Source organism: Sparus aurata, chromosome 10, assembly GCF_900880675.1.
Source record: "Sparus aurata chromosome 10, fSpaAur1.1, whole genome shotgun sequence".
Taxonomy (NCBI): domain Eukaryota; kingdom Metazoa; phylum Chordata; class Actinopteri; order Spariformes; family Sparidae; genus Sparus; species Sparus aurata.
This window is the reverse complement of record NC_044196.1, coordinates 3,418,417-3,438,056: the sequence shown is the minus strand read 5'-3', so window position 1 is coordinate 3,438,056 and position 19,640 is coordinate 3,418,417. Positions and strand designations below refer to the sequence as shown.

The following is a 19,640-nucleotide window of genomic DNA, read 5'->3' as shown; positions in this document are numbered from 1 at the left end:
TTTCTAGTTACAAACTATGGTTAAGATAAGGACCGAATCAAAGAGTGGCGTCATGCAAGGTCTGCAAAAAAGATTTGCAGGTCTGCGCTCTCCAGTCACATGAAATGTAAGTGAAGACTTTTTGAGTAACTTATGCCAGCGCTGCACGTTAACACTTTGTTTATGCTAACCGCTAACGTTAGCTAAACCATAACACACTAAAGAATAATTAACGCACCATTAATCACGTTACGTGACCTCGTTAAGTTAGTGCCTGACTGTCTGTGTGTTGTCACACATGTAGGCTGGTAGCAATAGAAGGATGGGTGAGGAGAAGGTCCAATTTGATGCAGTTTGGACTGATGACACGTTCAATATTAATAACTTTGATGAATAAACGAAGAGTGCTCAGAAACTGTTCAGTTTTCCTCTGTAACTTCACACCAGGCACTGACGTCTGTAAGAGCTTGAAGTGTGAAAACAGAATGTTCACTTTTCTCCACTTTTCATTACTTCTTATAAAGTAAATTAGATGGAAGCCGAGATTTCTTACAGATAGGTGACACATTTTGACAGTGTTGGGCAAGATACTCCACACACTTGATGCATTATTTATTATTGTCATTTCAGTAACTTTATTACATTATGATATTACTGTCTTTGAATGTTAAGGCATTACACTACTATTGCATTACTTTTAAGTTACTTTAACACAAATTTAAACCCATCAACACTGAAAACAGTTTTTGAAAGGGCTGAACATGCTGAACATGAATTGCAATGTTAAAATTGAAACATTTGGGGTGTAGTACCTGTTTCAGTCCCATGAGAAGATTTTTTTTTTTTTGAACCAAGTATTTATTGGTGTTCATATGTGTCAACACAAATCCTTTAGTTTACATCAAATCTTTCTTTCTGTTACACACATGCAAAACAAACAAACAAGAATTTCATGCAATGTTTGAACAAATAACAGCTTGGCAAACAACTTAGGCCCTCTGGGCCGTCTCTGACCTTCTTCTAAATCACTGATACACTTGGACAGTTTTGAAATAGCATAGGTTGACCATGTTTCACATTGGTAGGTTTAAGTATTTGCTTACAGGACCCCATCTTGTTGTGAAAATGTCCATCTTAAGATGAAGGTGTGCTGTAATCTTCTCCATCACATATACCTTTTTACTCTCTCTTGCCACTGGAGTATAGTAGGGGGAGCGGTTTTAACCACAGAACAGTTATCATCTTCCTAGCTATAATAGGACATGTAAAAGATACAGCTTCTTTTTTTCCCATCTTCCTTCAGGGAGTGCTCCTATAATATAAAATTGCGGGGTCAGAGGCAAATTAATGTTTAATATAACAAATAATTCTTTCTGAATCCCTTCCCAGTAATTTTTCAACTTTGGACAGTCCCAAAATATGTGCGTTTGGTCTCCTATCAGGTGACAATCCCTCCAGCACAAATTTGTTTTACTACTGCCAAATTTGGAAGTTATGGAGGGGATTCTAAAATATCTCATTTTTACTTTCCAGTTAAACTCTTTCCAAATTGGGCTGCTGGATATCTTATGTCCCTCCTCACACACATCCCAGCATGTATCTTCGATAATAACATTCATCTCTAACTCCCATTTACCTTTTATATCCAGAGCACTCCCCGACATCAATAAATTTAAACATTTGTAAATTGAGAAACAACCTTAGTACCTGTCTTTTCTTTTATGATATTTATAAGCAACTCTTCTATAGGGGTGGGTTGTTTCTTGAGTAAACTCCATTCTTTATGCGACATCAAGTAACTTCTCAGTTGCAAGTATCTGTAAAAGTTTACTTGTCAGACCAAATCTGTCCTGCAGTTGTTTAAAAGATTGCAGTATTTCCCCTTCAAACATCTGGTGTATCAATATAAGCCCTTTTTTCCCCCATTCTTTAAACCCAACATCCAGTTTGTTTGGTTCAAAATTCATTAAACCAGAAATTTTCATGTTCTTGAAATCTCCAGAGGGGCTCCAATCTTTTTCTTAACTGTATTCCAAACTCTTTGAGTGCACTTAATCCAGTCATTTTTAATCTTAAATTTGCTTTGAGTTTTCTTATCCAAAAAAGGTAATGCTTCAAGAGGTATTGTTGCACATGAATCTTTTTCTAGCTCAAGCCAATTTGTTTCTTCATTTTGCAATAGCCACTCTACCATTGCTCTAAGTTGTGCTGCCCAAAAGTATAATTTTAAATTCGGCAAATCAAGACCTCCCAGTCTCTTGGGCCAAGTTAGTTGTTTCAGTCTAACTCTGGGCTTTTTCTTTTGCCAGAGGAATGAAGATATTAGCCCGTCTAACATTTTGAATACAGAAGATGAAATCCAAACCGGAAGCGTCTCAAAAAGGTAGAGCAACCTTGTAAGGATATTCATCTTGATTGTTTCAATCCTGCCAAACAAGGATAGTGGGAGTATCTTCCATCTTTCTAAATCTGCTCTTATTTGAGTAATTAGTTTCCCATAATTTGCATTGTACAATTGTGAAATATCTGGAGTGATCATAACACCCAGATACCGGAATCCCAGAGCTGACCACTTAAAGGAGACTATCCTTTCCAGTTCAGATGGCCATTTCCCCACCAGCATCATCGCCTCCGACTTAGACTCATTAACCTTGTAGCCTGATGCAGATCCAAAGTTTAAGCAATTAAGCAGTGTAGGAATAGACTCAAAGGATCACTTATATACAATATTATATCGTCTGCATACATCGATATTTTGTGTATCCCTCCTTTACTAGATATCCCATGGATCGAAGGATTTTCCCTTATCATTTCTGCTAAGGGCTCTATGTTAATTGCAAATAATAGGGGGGACAACGGGCATCCTTGCCTTGTCCCTCTTTTAAGTTCAAATTGTTCTGAAGTGTGTCCGTTGACCCTCACTCTGGAGCTTGGACTCGTGTATAATACTTTAATCCAGCTAATAAAGTCCAGATGAAAGCCCATTTTTATCAAAGTATATTCCAGGTATCTCCAATCTACTCGATCAAATGCTTTCTCAGCATCAATGCTGAGAAGCATGGAAGATTGATCACTAGTCTTAGCTGTTGTAATAATGTTCAAGGTACGTCTAATATTGTTTGATGCCTGCCTTCCTGGTATGAAGCCTGTTTGGTCTGATTTAATTATTTTGTTAATGTGTTCTGAATTCTTTTGGCCATTATTGAACTTAATATTTTCACATCATTACAGAGCAGACTAATTGGTCTGTATGAGGCACACTCTGTAGGGTTTTTCCCATCCTTATATATTACAGATATAATTGCTTCTGACCAGGTTTTCGGGGGATCTTTTTTATTCAAGGCATAATTAAAAACTCTTTGTAACAGTGGTGTGATTTCTGCCTGAAGACATTTATAAAACCCCCGGGTACCCATCTGTCCCGGTGATTTGTTATTTTTTAGATTCTTTATAACTTCTTTTATTTCATTTTCTGTGATCGGCTCGGCCATCACTTTGGCATCAATTTCATCTAGTTTTGTTAATTTGAGAGGACCTAGGAAGTTTTCTAATAATTTCTCTTTATTTTCTCTCTTGATGAATCGTATAGTTTCTTATAGTAGGCTGCAAAGGCTTTGATATGTCTTTTGGTGGGGACATTTGTTTTTTAGAGGAGGGACACACAATCTTATGAACCACTCGGCTTGCCTGGCCTACGTAGTTGAAAGGCCAGTAATCTGCTGGCTCGGTTCCCTAGCTCGTAGACTTTTGGTTGGAGAATCGTAGAGCACCCTCTGCTTTATGTGTTAGCAAGTCGTTCAACCTATGTTTGTTTTGGCTTAGAGATTTTAGAATAGAGTCATCTTTTGTTTGTTTGTGTTGTTGCTCCAGGTTTTTTATACTGTCTTCCAATCAGATTGTAATCTCTCCCGTTCTTTTTTCAGTTTGGAGGAGAGGGCGATTATTTTCCCTCTTAGCACTGCTTTAGCAGCATCCCATAATGTCGATACAGACACCTCATCATTATCATTATGTTCCAGGAAGTTTTTCAGTTCATCTTTTATGTCCTGTACTATCTTTGGGTTGTTTAGTAGTGAGACATTTAACCTCCAGAATTAGCAGGCTTCTCGGACTAACCTCAAAGATAAGATGACAGGCCCATGGTCTGAAATGGTTGTGGGTTCAATATGGCAGCCAACCACTTTGTAAGCGTTTTGATTTGATATGCAGAGAAGTCTATTCTAGAGTAGCTTTTATGTACTCCTGAGAAGTGTGTGTAGTCCTTTCTTTTAGGGTGTTTCAAGCGCCATATATCTACCAGTCCTAGTTCTACCATCATAACTGCATTAGTGACTTAGATTTTGATGTTTGAGCTCTTAATTCAAAGGGGCATTTATCCATTCTTTGATTTATTACGCAATTGAAATCCCCTCCCACTATAATTATCCCTTTAGAGTGTTCAGCTATGATGACGCAATTTCTTTGAAAAATGTTGGATTATCTGCATTTGGTGCATAGAGATTCATAATAGTTGTTTATCCACCAATTACACCCCACAACCATCACGTAGCGTCCCTCTTTATCTGCATGTATTTTGTCTGGTATGAGGCCTATCGATTTGTGGCACAAAATGGCCACTCTCTTTTCTTTCTGTTTTCGTATGATGCACTAAAATCTGGCCACCCATCTCTTTTCAATTTTGGTTTGTTCCCTATCATCCAGATGAGTCTCCTGAAGCAATGCTATCGGCCAATTTAATCTTTTAAGTTGAGAAGTATTTTTTTTCCTTTTTATAGGGTGATTAACCCCATTTACATGTAAGTTATAACATTAGCATGTTCTTCTGTTCCGTTCTTAATTTTCCCATGCTGCAGTAGCTCGAACACTATGCTTCGCAAGTCCAAAATTAAAGTCAGATTTACCATCCAAGAGCCTTCCGACTTTCATACCTATGTTGCCAGTAACAGTAGAACATGATGAACAAATAAACAGTATGTTGTGAACATTTTAGAACTTCCAACTGACTAGTGGTCTGTCTCGATATACAAACAAAAAAACCTGCAGTTTTTGCAAATGAGATTTCTAAAGGCAGACCACTCTCGATCTAAAATGAGCAGAGAGATTGAGCTCTCTGGGTGAAAAAACACAAAGTGCAATTGCAACAATCTCCCAGATTACCCTAATGTGGGATTGTGTTGCCTTGAACGCCCTGTTGTCAGCGGGCTTGTCTCTCTTTCTTTATTCCCGCCTCGACCCGGCCATGTTCATTGCTTTCTTGTAGAAGTGTGTAGCCCGAAGTTTTCATGTCCATAAAATCAAAATGTCACTTAACAGAAGATTATCTTTATAGTAAGAATGCCTGTGTAGTTTGCATATGGGATGTGATTTATCCAGCAGGACTGACTCTTACTCACGTCCCTCACATAGGGTGTCCAGTCTTTCAGTAATGGCTCTAATTTCTGTGGGAGGACAGTAGCTGTTTCCTCCTCCTCCGGTTGTCCTGTGTCGTCTCAAGTGTCTTGGGTCAGCTCTCTTCCAGGACATCTCTCTCTTCTATTTCAGCCGCAACTCCGAGCCCTTCAAAAACGGACTGTGCCTCCAGTAGGGGAGGAAACCACCTTCACACCAGTGTCCAGAAAAACTTTGAGTTGGGCCGGGTACGCAGATTGAGCTTTTATGTTTTTCTCCCTCAGCCTTTTAATCACCTCCCGCACTTGTTTCCTCTTTCTTTGCACATCTGGCGAGTAATCTTGATCGAAGTAGACCTTTTGGCCCTGGAATGTGATGTCTCGTTGCTTCCAGGCTTGCTGCAGCACCGCTTGCTTCACGCTGAAGTCCAAAAATCTTACTATTATAGATCTTGTTGAAGCCTTCGTCTTCGGTTTTGGAGCAATAGCTCTGTGTGCTCGTTCCAATTTAATTTCCACGTCATCTTTAAGTGTCAGTGTTGTCCTGAAGAACTCCACCATGAATGGCACCATTTCCTTCCCTTCTGCTTCTTCAGGGATCCCATACACCCTGATGTTATTGCGCCGTAGTCTATTCTCCATGTCGTCCTGTTTAGCGGTGAGCCTGGCTTCCCTCCTCAACAGGTAGCCGAGAGCCCTTTCATGGCGAATACTCCTGTCTTCAGCGTTACTCACTCTGTGCTCTACCGTGGTCAATCTTTCGTTTAGCTTCTCCATTTGTTGTTTTATTTCCCCCACAGATGTTTCGAGTCTGTTTAGGGACTGTTTAGTCTCTTGGAAGGCGTCGCCATTCTCTCACCTGAGTTTCCTTAGCTCTACTAGCAATTCCGATTCGTCATTGTTACTGCCGTTAGCCATGCTAGCTTCTAGCGTTAGCTGCTTCTGGTTAGACTTGATTTCGTCCTGTTTTCCGCTTCTAGTGTCTTTCTTGTTCTGTCTCTGGTTTGTGCTCATTTTGGAGCACTGTCGCGTGTTCTTCTGTAAAGTTTACCTTTGTTTCGGGAACTTTTATTCTTGGGTCGGACGGAGCGCTGAAATCAAGCGTCTGCTTCGGGCATACCGGAAGCGGAAGTCGCCCATGAGAAGATTTACAGTGAAAATCAATGTGTCAAAACTTTTTGTATGTCAACACCTTGGTCTCTATTAATATAAGAGAAAGCTGATTGCACCACACATTTTCTAAAATCTTATGTCCTCTAGATGTGATTAAACATGCATGATGCATGGACATGTCCCACCTTCCTCTATATATCAGGGACAGTACAGATTCTTATAATGCATCTACATTGTATTTGATGTTTTTGAAACACACACATTGATTTTCAATGTAGCTTAAATCTGTTAATGGGGCAGAAAGTGGTCGTACATCCCAAATGTTCAATGTTAACGCTCAAATTCAGTTTGGGCAGACCTTTCAAAAACAGCTGGTTGTATGTGTGTGTGTGTGTGTGTGTGTGTGTGTGTGTGTGTGTGTGTGTGTGTGTGTGTTTGGGGGGGGGGAGCCTCCATTGTAAGGCCCTTTAGCTAATGTTTATTGTGTTTAACAGAAGTTTTTGTATGTTTTATCTGGATACAGACTGACGTAAAACAGATTGACATATGTCGCTGTTCTATTGGCTGTTTATATTATAGTCAGTAGTCCAGCAGCACTAACCTGTTGAGGCAGTGAGAGCTTACCTTCTCATTGCTAGCCTGGATGGGGATCTTGCTCACAATTATTCTAAAAGACGGAGAATCCACTGTTGAAAATGGCAGCATATCTTCGACAACATACTCTGCCACAGTCTCCTCACTTCTCGAGGTTCAAGCATTGCAGAAAGGGAGAAAGTTTGTTTTTGCTGTTTAGTTTTTTCTCCGCTCTCATCCTCAGTTTGCTTTCTTTTGCTTAATAGCTTAATGTTAGTGTGGCATCGTTCTAGATGTTTTGTTAAATTACTTATGCTATTTCATGAGGTAGAGAGATCCTTTAGTTTCGCACATAAAGTGCACTTAACTATAATGTTCTTCACATCCTTGTCTCTGACGAACTGAAAATAATGAGTGCATGTCCATCTTGCAAATGCAGAGTCCAACTTGTCTGCTGCTGCAGCCATCTGCTCCTCAATTAATAGTTCTCTAGCACTAACAGGAAGTTGTTGGCGAATTTGTATAAAAACAACACACCACTTAATTTCGGGTTTAAAATGCATTATAATGCGTGTTACTGAGATTTGTACCGAGTAAAATATCACCTTTTTTTGTTTTTGTAGTGCCTTACATTACTGCGTTACAGCAAAAAGTAATGCATTACAGTAATTGCATTACTTTTGTAATGCGTTACTCCCAACAATGCATTTTGAAACATAAAAATGTATGTCTTTGTCTCGGTGCAAGTGTGCCTGAAGAACGCCAAGTGGCTTCCCTTTTTTTGGATAAAACTTTGTGTTCTCCTTTAATTTCTAAACTTTTTGCTGTTATGAAACATAATTTTAGATGTTTGCTGCATAATACAATGTACATAATTGTGATAAAAAGTGAAAAAAAAACGTGAGTGTATATATTCCTGTAGATATGTATTTTACCCCAGCGATAAGGTGCTGGAAAAATTTGAAAGTGACCCTTAAAAGTGCTTGAATTTGACCTCTAAAAATGTGTATGAACCCTGTCTGGAGTCTGAAGTGGAGGAACTCTGAGACCAGCTGAGGGGCGTCGAACTGGGACTGATTACCAGGGCTCAATCGGGGAGGGGGCCCTCAAAAGGCCTGAAATAAAAATGTTGTTTTTTACTTTATTTTTTATTCCTAAAGCCCTATTCACATGGGACTAGTATTACCTGGGGACTTCAAGTGATTTAGAAATTACCCCACCACGTCTGTGTTTCGTGCGGCGCATTCACACAGGATAAGTGAACTCTGTGTTTTAACTCTAATTTACTGACATTATCTCCCGGATCGATCGTACCGGAGCCCTTGTTGGAGCAGCACAATGGTTAGATATGGATATTTTTAATATAATAACTGGTGAGCCTGTTGAAAGATAGAAAAATGTTCCTTATGGCATGCTGCCATGCATGTAATCCATCTAATCTCTTTCGAGATTTTTCAATGATCCTCCTGAATTTGCACCCAAAATGCTGTCAAAACTTTCATTTATAATTACCAACAGAGCCTCCATCATTCTCGACCGGGAAAAAGGTAGAAAAAAGGTGTGGAAAACACAAAAAATCTTAAGAAAAACAAAAAACGACCCAAAATCACAGAGATGCCGATTGGCACGGGACTAATATTATCACATGACCTCTGTGTTTGGTAAAATATGGAAGGTCATTTGCGGTGGAATTTTTACTTTATAAATTACGGATGTGGCAGATTCGCACGGGATTAAGATCACAGACGACCTCTGCAATTATTACAAATTACTGGAGGTCCCCAGGTTATACTAGTCCCGTGTGAATAGGGCTTAAGTAATTAGTGTCATAACTAATTTAAAATTGGCAGAATACGTTGGATGAGAGACTTTTCTCTGTATAAATAAATAGTGGAGGCTGTCTGAGGATGTGAATCCTGGGATTATTAGAGAAGGATGGGACAGTGAGGTCATGTTACCATCACAGTTCCTGCTGCTGTCTGTACAGCTGATGTTGTGGTTTGATGTCCTCTCAGTCGACCAGGTGGAGGTGGATTCAGAGGTGGAGGCTGTCCAGCTGCCTTGCAAAACCACAGTTCACCTGCCTGAAGTCGCTAAAGTGGAGTGGAGGAACGGATACGACAGGAAGATCCATGTGTATCAGAAAGGTTCTGACCAGCCTAAAAAACAGCACATATATTACAGAGGTCGAACAGAGATGAAGAGAAACCAGCTGGAACCTGGAGACCTCAGTCTGACCCTGAAATACCTCACAGACTGGGACAGAGGTACCTACACCTGCACCGTCTACAACAGGTTGAAACGCATCCTGAGGAAGAAACAGGTGGAGCTGAAGGTCAAAGGTCAGTACTGTAGATACAGGTCAGTACTGTAGATCCAGGTCAGAGGTCAGTACTGAAATCAATCAGCTGATTTCCAATCAGAGTTGACCATATTGATCTGAATGTGATGTTTTCATTTGATCCAGAAGAAAGTTGAAGGAACGAGCTGAAAGAAACAACAAATCTTTTCATCACTTAGAACAAAGAAATGCAGCTTTAATAGTTTGTATCAGTTATTGATTGATGATCAGTTCTCAGCTGATTCAACAAATCTTCACTTCCCGTTGAAGAAGTTGATCAAAGAAAATGTTAAATTTGACGTCCAGAAATGTGAAAGTGACAAAGAGAAGCAACAAACAGCAGTTGAACACTGAGATGAGACATTACTGTGAAGACCACAGGGACAAAACATCACAACACCATCAGGACTCTGATCATGTCCAACACCTTGAAAACCTGGTTTTACTTCCTGTGTTTCTGTCCCCTGTTACCTGCTGCTCTCATCTGGTTCTGTCCTTCAGCTTTCTCTACTACTTTGTAATCAGTCAATAAAGTTATTCAAACCTGCTGCTGCTGTCTGTACAGATGATGTTGTGCTTTGTTTCCTCTCAGACTGTCAGGTGGAGGTGGAGGAGGGGGAGGAGTCTGTCCAGCTGCCCTTCAGAACTACACCTGACCTGCCTGAGGACGCTACAGTGGAATGGTACCGCTATAAACTATCATACAGGAGAGTCCACCTGTATGAGAACAGATCTGACCAACCTGAGAAACAGCACCAGGATTACAAAGACCGAACAGAGATGAAGAAAGACCTGCTGAAGACTGGAGACCTCAGTCTGACCCTGAAATACCCCAAAGAGACAGACACAGGAGAATACTGGTGTCTTGTCATCGACAAGGACATGTGGAGCCTGAGAGGGAAAACAGTGAAGCTCAAAGTCAAAGGTCAGAATGAAGATACAGAACAGAGGTCTGTGTGTCTGTCTGTGATTGGTTGCTTGTCCCTGGTTGGCTGATTGTCTCTGGTTGGCTGATTGTCTCTGGTTGGCTGCTTGTCTCTGATTGGCTGCTTGTCTCTGGTTGGTTGATTGTCTCTGGTTGGCTGCTTGTCTCTGGTTGGCTGATTGTCTCTGGTTGGCTGCTTGTCTCTGGTTTGCTGCTTGTCTCTGTCTAACTGTCCTCTGTCTCCTCTGCAGGGAGAATTCAGATCAAAGATCAAACTGATCCGACACTGAGCCTGCTCCTGATGGCTGATCAATCTGTTTGATCAGTCTGTTGGTCAATCTTTGATTATTGATCTGATGTGACTTTGGATCAGCGACTTAATGGAGGTGAAGGAACTGATGGACAACAGATGAAGACGGGAGGACACTTTGTCAGCTTCTTCTTCACTCTGACTCTCACACACAGTCTACACACTCACTATTGATGACTATTGATCAGAGTGATGTCAGAGTGAAGTCAGAGTGATGTCACACGTTGGTTTGGACTGAAACATGTGGTTTAGATCCTTTGAACTCTGACAGTAAAGTGTAAATACAACCTCAGATGTAGAGACAGCAGGTCTCTGCAGTAACAACATGTATCATTACCTTTACAGAGTGTCTACAGATAGAAGCACTCACATTTAACACTTTTTAACATTTTTTTAATGGATCTTTATACGAAATTTAAGACTAAACCTTCGATGGAAATACACACCAAAAGTGAAATATATATAAACATATTGCACATACTAATTATTGCTGTAAGTCCACTGAGTAATTTGGTGCCCTAGGCAAAATCTTAGCCAGTGCCCCCTTGCATCGCAGTCAATTTCGCAATCAATTTTCATACACTCACACAGAAATTGCATGTATATATTCAAGATTTTATTTATTTTAAGTCAAAAATATCACACTAAATAAAACCTGAGGAAAGAAACAAGTGATAAAAATACAATATAAATAAGGCATTGTACAAACATATTATCTCTCAGCCTCAGAGTGCCATCACTTGCTTATCTATTGTCAGCCACTTTGCAAAACGACCTCCAACTCCTCCAAGTTGCCATGTGGGTATTGTGCTCCTGGCAATCCTCATGAACCTTCAGCAAGTGGCTTGCATTGTTCCAGTCCTTTAGTCCTTCCTTATTAAGTCTGTATTCTTTTGGAGGAAACATTTAGCAGCAGAAGCAGTGCAAGCTATCATTTCTGTTTGAGTACATCAGCCAGCTTCTTTTGATTTGTTCAGCATTGACTAAGACTCTGTTACAAAAGTCATGTTGACACTCTACCATCTTTGTTTTTGGGAAATGTGTAACCGTTTTTTTATTTTTTTTTTATTTGAACTGGTCCTTTATGAACTAGCTCTCATCTCACTTTGTCAGTCAGAAGAGATGACCAGTCAGCATCTATTGGTGCAGCCTTTAGTCCTGATGCTGTGTCTCTCTGCTGTGCTGAGGTAGAGGACAGGAGCATCTGATGCTGTGTCACTCTGCTGTGCTGAGGTAGAGGACAGGAGCACCTGATGCTGTGTCACTCTGCTGTGATGAGGTAAAGGACAGGAGCACCTGATGCTGTGCTGAGGTAGAGGGACAGGAGCACCTGATGCTGTGCTGAGGTAGAGGGACAGGAGAACCTGATGCTGTGCTGAGGTAGAGGGACAGGAGCACCTGATGCTGTGCTGAGGTAGAGGACAGGAGCACCTGATGATGTGTCACTGGGCTGCTGGTGCTGACACATGTTAAAAGTGCGTCTGAAGAGAGAAGAGAAGTATATGTGATCACTGCATGTTACATTTTAATTAAAAAAAACGAAAAACAAAGAGATTGGTGTGTGCCATACATAAGACTAATATAGACTAAGAATGAAAATGTGATGAGATTCATTCAACTTTATTGTCATTAAAAAGCAATATAGTCTAACCAGAGTGCAAGTGCAGTGTATATATAAAATATATATATATATATATATATATATATATATATATATAATATTATATATATATGCAGCTAATCGACAGAATACAGTATAAAATCTAAAGTTTACTGCGGTACAAAACCAGTGGGACTATGAGCGACTCAGAAATCCAAGAATAAACAACTATAACAGAGAGACGGGGAGAGACACAGTGAACCACAGCTGTAGAGCTCACAAAAGCAGCGTCCAACATGTGATTTACTGTAAACAGATCACAGTCAAAGTTCAGTTCAGTCCTGGTGTCAGTGGACGGTCAGCAGCAGCAAAGTGACGACTGGCTGTGAACTGATGTCCTCCATGTGTTTCTGAAGTGAAGCTCAGTAAAGAGACTTTGTGCTTGTTGTAGTTGTGACAGGAAGATGAAGATGTTTGTGGTGTTTGTGATCCTCGTGCACGGTAAGATAACCTTCCTCCCTCTGATCTGATCGTCACCTCGGCCCAACATCATGTCTTTAATGTGGATCTGTGTCATCTTCATTTCATCAGTGTGTTTCAGCTGCAGGACCATGTTTTCTTCACAAAAACACATGAAGAACAGATTATAAGATATCAGATGAAGATTCCTGTCAGACAATCAGAGTTCATCACTGATGTTCTGGTAAACAACCACCAGAGGGCGACATGAGCACAGCAGGATTATTACCTCTGACAACGTTTCCACTGCCGGACCTCAGAACACTTCTGAGCTATTTGTACTTTACTGGAGGATTTCTGCAAATATGTACTTTTTACTCCACTACATTTATTAAAAACACTGTTTTAGTCACTTTACAGATTACATGCTGCCTCAGAGCTGAATCAGCACTTTTTAAATTCATTTAATTGATTAACAATCAGATTAAAAACAACTCTTATATTCATACAAATAATCTGAAAGTGCTGAATACACTTTAGTATATGTAGCTGAGATTAGATTCTGTCTGTCTGGTGACATTTTAACACCATGTTATAGAGAATAACACACAAAATGTCACCCAGCAGGCTGCAGCACTTTATTAATGAAGACAATAAACCAAAAAAAGAAAGAAAATAAAAGACATTTCTGGTTAAACAGCCACATCTGGATCGATGTGATGATGTTAAACAGCTGATCACATGTTCCTCTTTATGATAGATTATATTTTATATTAATAACATCTTTAAACCTCCTGATGAAACACATCTGTTACAGATATATAAACATGTGTCTCAGGTGTTAAAGGTGACACACCTGTCTTAGTAAATCAATCAATAACAAGTCTGAACTCTCTTGTTGCTAGGAGTGGCAGCCTCCCGCAGCGCGTTCTCTGATTGGCCCGCAGTCCGTCACCTCAGGCCAATCAGACGCCAGTGCATCCGCCATGAGAATCCATGATGTTCTTTTTGTTTCTTTAATCAATTTATCAATACTACGATTCATCATCAGGCTGATCAGATCACCGCGCGGGCACACATCAAGCCTTGCCTCCCCAGTTGGCAGCAACGAATCCAAAAAAAAGTTATGACCAATTTGACATCTACGAGCGCGAATCTCCAATGTCCGACTGCAGTGAATGCAGCACGAGATGACGTCAGAGCAAGAGACGCTTCGTTTGGAAAACTGAGTGGCGCGAAGCGAAGAGCGGGATAGTGATGGGAATGGCAGTTCTTTTTACTGTACTGAATCTCTAGAATTTAGAATCTGTTCATTAAAATGATTCGTTCAAAAGATTCGTTCACCGAATCGTTCAGTGCTCTCCAACTCCCTGAACTGATAAGCAGCCAAACGATCCGTCATTCAGTTCATTAATCAGCCCTGAGGTTCACTTTCACTTACTGAGGGATGGTGCGTTCACGGACTATAGTACACAATCATTCGCGGGACGCTGCTTTGAGTGGTATACATGCACTAAAATTATTACACAGTGAAAGTGTCCTCTGTGCACAGTAAAACCACTTAACATGATGCTACACGGATGTTAGCAACACAGTGCAAATTTTAGCAGTACGGTTACGGAACGTGAATCAACTCCTCTGCCCTGAGTGAGTGAGTGAGTGACACAGCGCCACTTTCAGCACAGTACGTGAATGAGAATCTGATGCGAATCATGAGTGAGTGACAGAGCGAACATGATTCACGTCCTGGCGTCCCTCGTTCGCGAACGACCTGTTGAGGATATGAATCACGTTCGCGCTGTCACTTGAATCAGCGTGAACGTGAATCACCTCCTGGCGTCCCTCGTTCGCGAACGAACTGCTGAATCGCGAACATGAGTGACTTTTACTGTGCAGTAAAATCACTTAACATGATGCTACACGGATGTTAGCAACACAACGCTAATTGTAGCAGTACAGTTACTGAACGTGAATCAACTCCTCTACCCTGAGTGAGTGACACAGCGCCACTTTCAGCACAGTACGTGAACGAGAATCACCTCATCAGCGACAGTTCTCTGTGTGCAGTAGGTTCGCGAATCATTAACGAAAAGTGAATTACGTCCTCACAGTTCTCTGTGTGAGTCGCGGCAGTTCCACTCCCAGCCGGCATGCTCGCTGCTGAGCTCAACTGAACTGAGAAAGGAACGAATCAGTTCATGAAGTGATTCCGTTCACTTTGTTCACTCAAAAGATTTGTTCGTTTGAACGACACGTCGCGACCGACACAACACAAGAGCAGGAGTCGCGAGGAAAGGAGACACGGGAGGAAAGAGGTAAAAACTGATGAACTATCTATCAAGAAATGAAATAATATCAAAGCACAGTGCTAGTATAGCTGCGATGCTGATTTAAGATGATAAAAATCAGGTTGAAGAACGTTATTTCGCTAACTATACATGTAATGTTAGCTAGGTCTGACGTCACTTCTGTGTAAAGTAAGTTAACGTTAGGCTACAAAAGCTAATATTGATTCAACGTCTGTCAAGGAAAACACGGTAAAGTTACTTTGAATCTTCCAGAAATGAAGAGGAAAGGTAGCATATGAAGTGAGCAAGGTAGAAGGAGGAGATGAGGTGGAAGGAGAGAGAGAAAGGCGACCAGGGAGAGGAGGAGGAGGGAGAACACCACAGCGATGAAGATACGAAGAGGGAGAGCAACACCGAGATGAGGAGGAGAAAGAGAGAGACAAGATAACGTGCAGGGCTCAGACACTGAAAGGGAAAGCAGAGTGCTGAGCATCACCAACCATCTCTAGTCCAGCTGCTCCACATGGTGTGGACATTGTTGCTGTATAGTAAACTAAGTTACATATCAATGAGAACAACACATGACAAAAATGAACATTTTGCTGATAACATTAAGGTGCATTTAGGAAAAAGTGCTTAAATGCAAAAGGGACTTATAAACATAAACATACATATTCAAACTTGTAAGTGAAAGTGTGATGAGATGGGGACAGAGTTTTGATATTCTGTGTACAATGTATTTTAGTTCTATTGCTCAGCTTAAATTCCCAAATTAAATAAATGAACCTAAAAATACTCTCCCAGGCTAAAATGTTAGTGTGTGTCTGATGGTTATAACTAATCAATGATGGTTCTACATTGATTGTGTTTTTACTAGTTATATTCTATAATGAGTTGAGATGTAATGCAGTTTTAATGTTTCCTCCCCTCCATCTTCTAGACCTATCCATGTCCAGGTGTGAGGTGCCAGTGCAGCCAAAGCAAGAGAGTTTCCCTGAGTCCCTCCAGGAGCAGGAGAATCTTCTGCAGCCACTGGTACAAATCTCACCTGGTTAGAAGACTCACAATCCAAACATGCAGCGCACTGTTTTGCTTGTAGGCATTTTTCCCTCCCGATGCTCCAAGGACTGTTTTCATCTCATTCAAGGGTTTTCGTAACTGGAAAAAAGCTGAAATGAGAGAGAGGGGTCTTGTTTCTGGTCCCAGCTGTGACTTTACTGAGGTTCACCCAGTGTTAGCAGCAGGAGGACGGTCAGCTCACCTCCCAGAGCCTCCAGCTGAATCACTGGACACTGATTTAGGGACCGTCATTAAATTACTGAGCACAAATATTTTAATACAAAATAATTGCAGTTTTTCGATATCTTCAATGTCATGTGAGCCACTGACTCCAAACCAGCAGTATATAAGCAGCTGTATTTAAAAATAAATTAGATTCAACAAATACGTTTCTGCATTGTGCCATTTTTTGAAAGTCTCAATCTGTCACTTTTTTTTTCAGAAATCTCACCAGTAGTCTTTATTTAAAGGGTTATATTTCAAAGTTTTCTTCCGGACCCCCCTAGATTTTGTAAGTTAATGACTCAGAGCACCGCTGCTACAAATATTTATAGGGTAAAAACTGTGTTATTGTTTTTTAATGTCTCTTCTTTTACATTTACAGTATACAGCCTTTATGAACCTACTCACACAATGTTTTTGTACTTTTTCAGACTGGGGGCAAAATGGACTTTTATATGACTTCTTTTCAGGTTGATGGAGATGTTCTTATGTAACATACCCTTTTGTAACTCTGTGAGCCTTTTTGTGTAATTTGTTGATACAGCAGCTCAGATTTACATGCATGAAATGTCCCTTTCATGTGTCCTTAACTGCTGTGAATACTGTATATATTGTACTGTATTTCTCATGACTTTATCAGTAAAGACCTGACCTGTCAAACAGTGTTCAAACTACTGAGGGACAAATAGGGAGAATGTGTGTTCTGAGTAAACAATAAAAGCGATGTCCAGTACCTTGTTTGAGTGCCGTGCCCATTTATTACTACAGTGTATTTACGCTCACCTTAGTACAGCTCAGTCCATAGATCTTCATGGGTAAGTTTTTATTTGGATTGTTTCTTCTTGTACAAATGCTGTCTGCAACACTGGCACTCTGACACAGTCAAATCTGTTTGCTTCCCCTCTCACACATCTGCCACTTATCACCTGTGTCTTACCTTAATGCCTTTCCTGTGATAATGGCCCATCTACAGTAGTGTTACCATACTTCCATCTCCTGTTAATTGAGATCACATTGTATGGTCACTTATTCCTAATATGTACTGTTTCACATGAAACCTCAAATACAAGACATTGACTGCATGAGATAAAGTTGTCTGTATGAGTTTGTAAATGGCAGCCCGTGTCCTTGTGTACTGTAATTAAATTCAGTATATAAACGTCAACCATATGTTGCCACCCCTCAAAAATTCCTGCCCCGCTCTCGCCACCCCATGAATATGTTTCTAGATCCGCCCCTGGATCCGGACCTGATCGATGTGTTCATCCTCATATCACGAGCGTTTCGTCAGCACACGTCATCATCGGTCGGAGCAGATCAGAGAGATTAAAACAGCTGATCAGTCTGTTGAGTTAACGGCCGCTGTGATGGCGGCTTTGAAAGGCACGAGCACGCACGGAACTTCCGGTTTGAGAAAGGCTCGCTTTCTACTTTACAAAATAAAAGTCTGTCTACTCTCTGAGCTGAAGAATACATGATAAAAGTTGTAATAAGGGAGCAAATTCACAAATGTCACAAAATAAAGAGAAACACTAAAACATCCCTCATTAATCTGAAGTGGTTTATTTACAGGTCCAGAACTTTAATGGCGTCTGACCACAGTTAGAAACTTCAGACCAAACCTTCGATGGAAATACTCACCAAAAGTCAAATATATATACATATAATGCATAAACTAATTACTGCTGTAAGCTTTTAGAATAAAAAGATGATTTAATCAATGAATAAATGGACATTCTTTCATATTTTAACTTTGTGGTACTCTGATGGTACAAAGGTTTCTTGCTGCATAAGTCCTGTCAACAGCTCCATGTGGGTCTTTGTTCACATTTGTTTTATATTTTATCATCTTTAATGAAAAATGTTTAATAATTTTTGACCAATAACTCATTATTTTGCTTAAAACTTCTGTCAGTAAAATGTAATGAACACAGTTCATGCAGCAAGCTTTGCTCCTGGTGTTATAATAAAGGCAGATTCAGGGTTTACTGAGGTTCTGAAGCTGTAATCTACACAAGTGGCCTCACAGAGACTCCAGCAGTGAAGAGAGGCTCCAGAGGAGGAGGATGATCCAGAAGAGCAGCAGCCGGCTGGTCAGGAGGGACTGCAACAGCCGAGCAGCTCAGTGTATTAAAAAGGGAAACTTCAGGTCACAACTCAGGTTTTATTTGCAGCTGCTGTGAAACGGAGGAGAAGCCGGAGAGTGAGATGCTCCCAGCTAGCTTTAGTTTCTCACACACCTTCATGTACAGACATGAAGATCAAATCTGACTTATATTATATCATATTATATTATATTGATTTCACAGAGTTTATGGAAGAAATTGGCTTTAAACAGAGCACATCAGACCCATGTGTGTTTGTAAGATCTGGACAGGAGCTAGAAATACTAGCTGTGTATGTTGATGATCTGATTTTGATCACAGAATCAACAGAAAGCGTGGATGAGTTGAAACAACCTTTCAAGAAGCGCTACAAGATGAAGGACATGGGGAGCTGTCCTATATCCTGGCATCTCTGTTGTCCAAGACAAAGCAAAGAACTGTGTCTTTCTTCATCAGAAGCATTACATTGAAACCATTCGTCAGAACCCCATTGCAACCCCTGCTGATGCAAATGTAAAGTTGAGAAAAGATGATGGTGTCAGTAAACCCGTGAAGCCCAAGCACTTATCAGTCCATGGTAGGTAGTTTACTGTACGCTGCAATGGCCACACCACCAGCACCATAGCACAAGCAGTGAGTGTTGTGTCAAAGTTCAATGCAAATCCAAATGCTGCATATCTGACGGCTGTGAAGAGAATGTTTCCTTACTTGATGGGTACAGTGAACGTTGCCCTCAAGTATGAGCAGTCAGAGTCAGGAACTGTGATTGGTTTCTCAGATGCTGATTGGGCCGGAGATCAGGATGACCGTCGCTCAACAACTGGTAATATATTGTTCCTGAGTTGGTTCAGCAAGAAACAGGCAACTGTTGCACTTTCAACAGCAGAAGCTGAGTATGTCACACTCAGCCAAGCAGCTCAAGAAGGTACCTGGCTGAAGAGATGCTAACTGATCTTGGAATGAGTGATTCGCCTACAGTGACCATGGAGGACAATCAAGGAGACATCGCAATCACAAAGAATCCTGTCAATCATTCTAAACATAAAAACAGACTAAACACATAGACATTCACTACCATTACATTGGTGAATGTGTGCAGAATGGGCAAATACGAGTGCAGTATTGTCCAACAGTTGATATGAAGGCAGATATGTTGACCAAGCCACTGACAAGACAAAAGTGTGAGTACCTCAGAGGAGAGATTGGACTTTACCCTGTTTAAGTCTGCCTCATATGCTTACTGTACTGTTTACTGCTCAATGTGTTATGGAACCTGTGA

The 19,640-nt window shown here is 40.6% G+C and overlaps 2 protein-coding genes and 1 long non-coding RNA gene across 3 annotated transcripts in view; all 3 read left to right on the top strand.

The window, feature by feature from the left end:
• Positions 1-19,640, top strand: part of LOC115590368 (butyrophilin-like protein 2) — a 231,024-nt gene that overhangs the window by 82,234 nt on the left and 129,150 nt on the right. The window lies entirely within an intron of this gene.
• LOC115590048 (uncharacterized) lies at positions 8,942-11,198 on the top strand. Its single transcript, XM_030431304.1, has 3 exons — positions 8,942-9,394; positions 9,986-10,318; positions 10,570-11,198. Exons 1-3 carry the CDS (start codon positions 9,004-9,006, stop codon positions 10,638-10,640), a joined length of 795 nt encoding a protein of 264 aa, XP_030287164.1. The 5' UTR covers positions 8,942-9,003; the 3' UTR covers positions 10,641-11,198.
• Positions 14,942-17,346, top strand: LOC115590117 (uncharacterized). The gene is made up of 2 exons (XR_003985682.1): positions 14,942-15,002; positions 15,249-17,346. It is a non-coding gene; the product is annotated as an uncharacterized LOC115590117 (long non-coding RNA).

Bases quoted from the DNA above. Each gene is read 5' to 3' on its own strand.
- LOC115590048 (XM_030431304.1), top strand. From the start codon at position 9,004: ATGTTACCATCACAGTTCCTGCTGCTGTCTGTACAGCTGATGTTGTGG. The intron at 9,395-9,985 runs GTCAGTACTGTA...GTTTCCTCTCAG, and splicing joins GGTGGAGCTGAAGGTCAAAG to ACTGTCAGGTGGAGGTGGAG. The intron at 10,319-10,569 runs GTCAGAATGAAG...TCTCCTCTGCAG, and splicing joins AGTGAAGCTCAAAGTCAAAG to GGAGAATTCAGATCAAAGAT.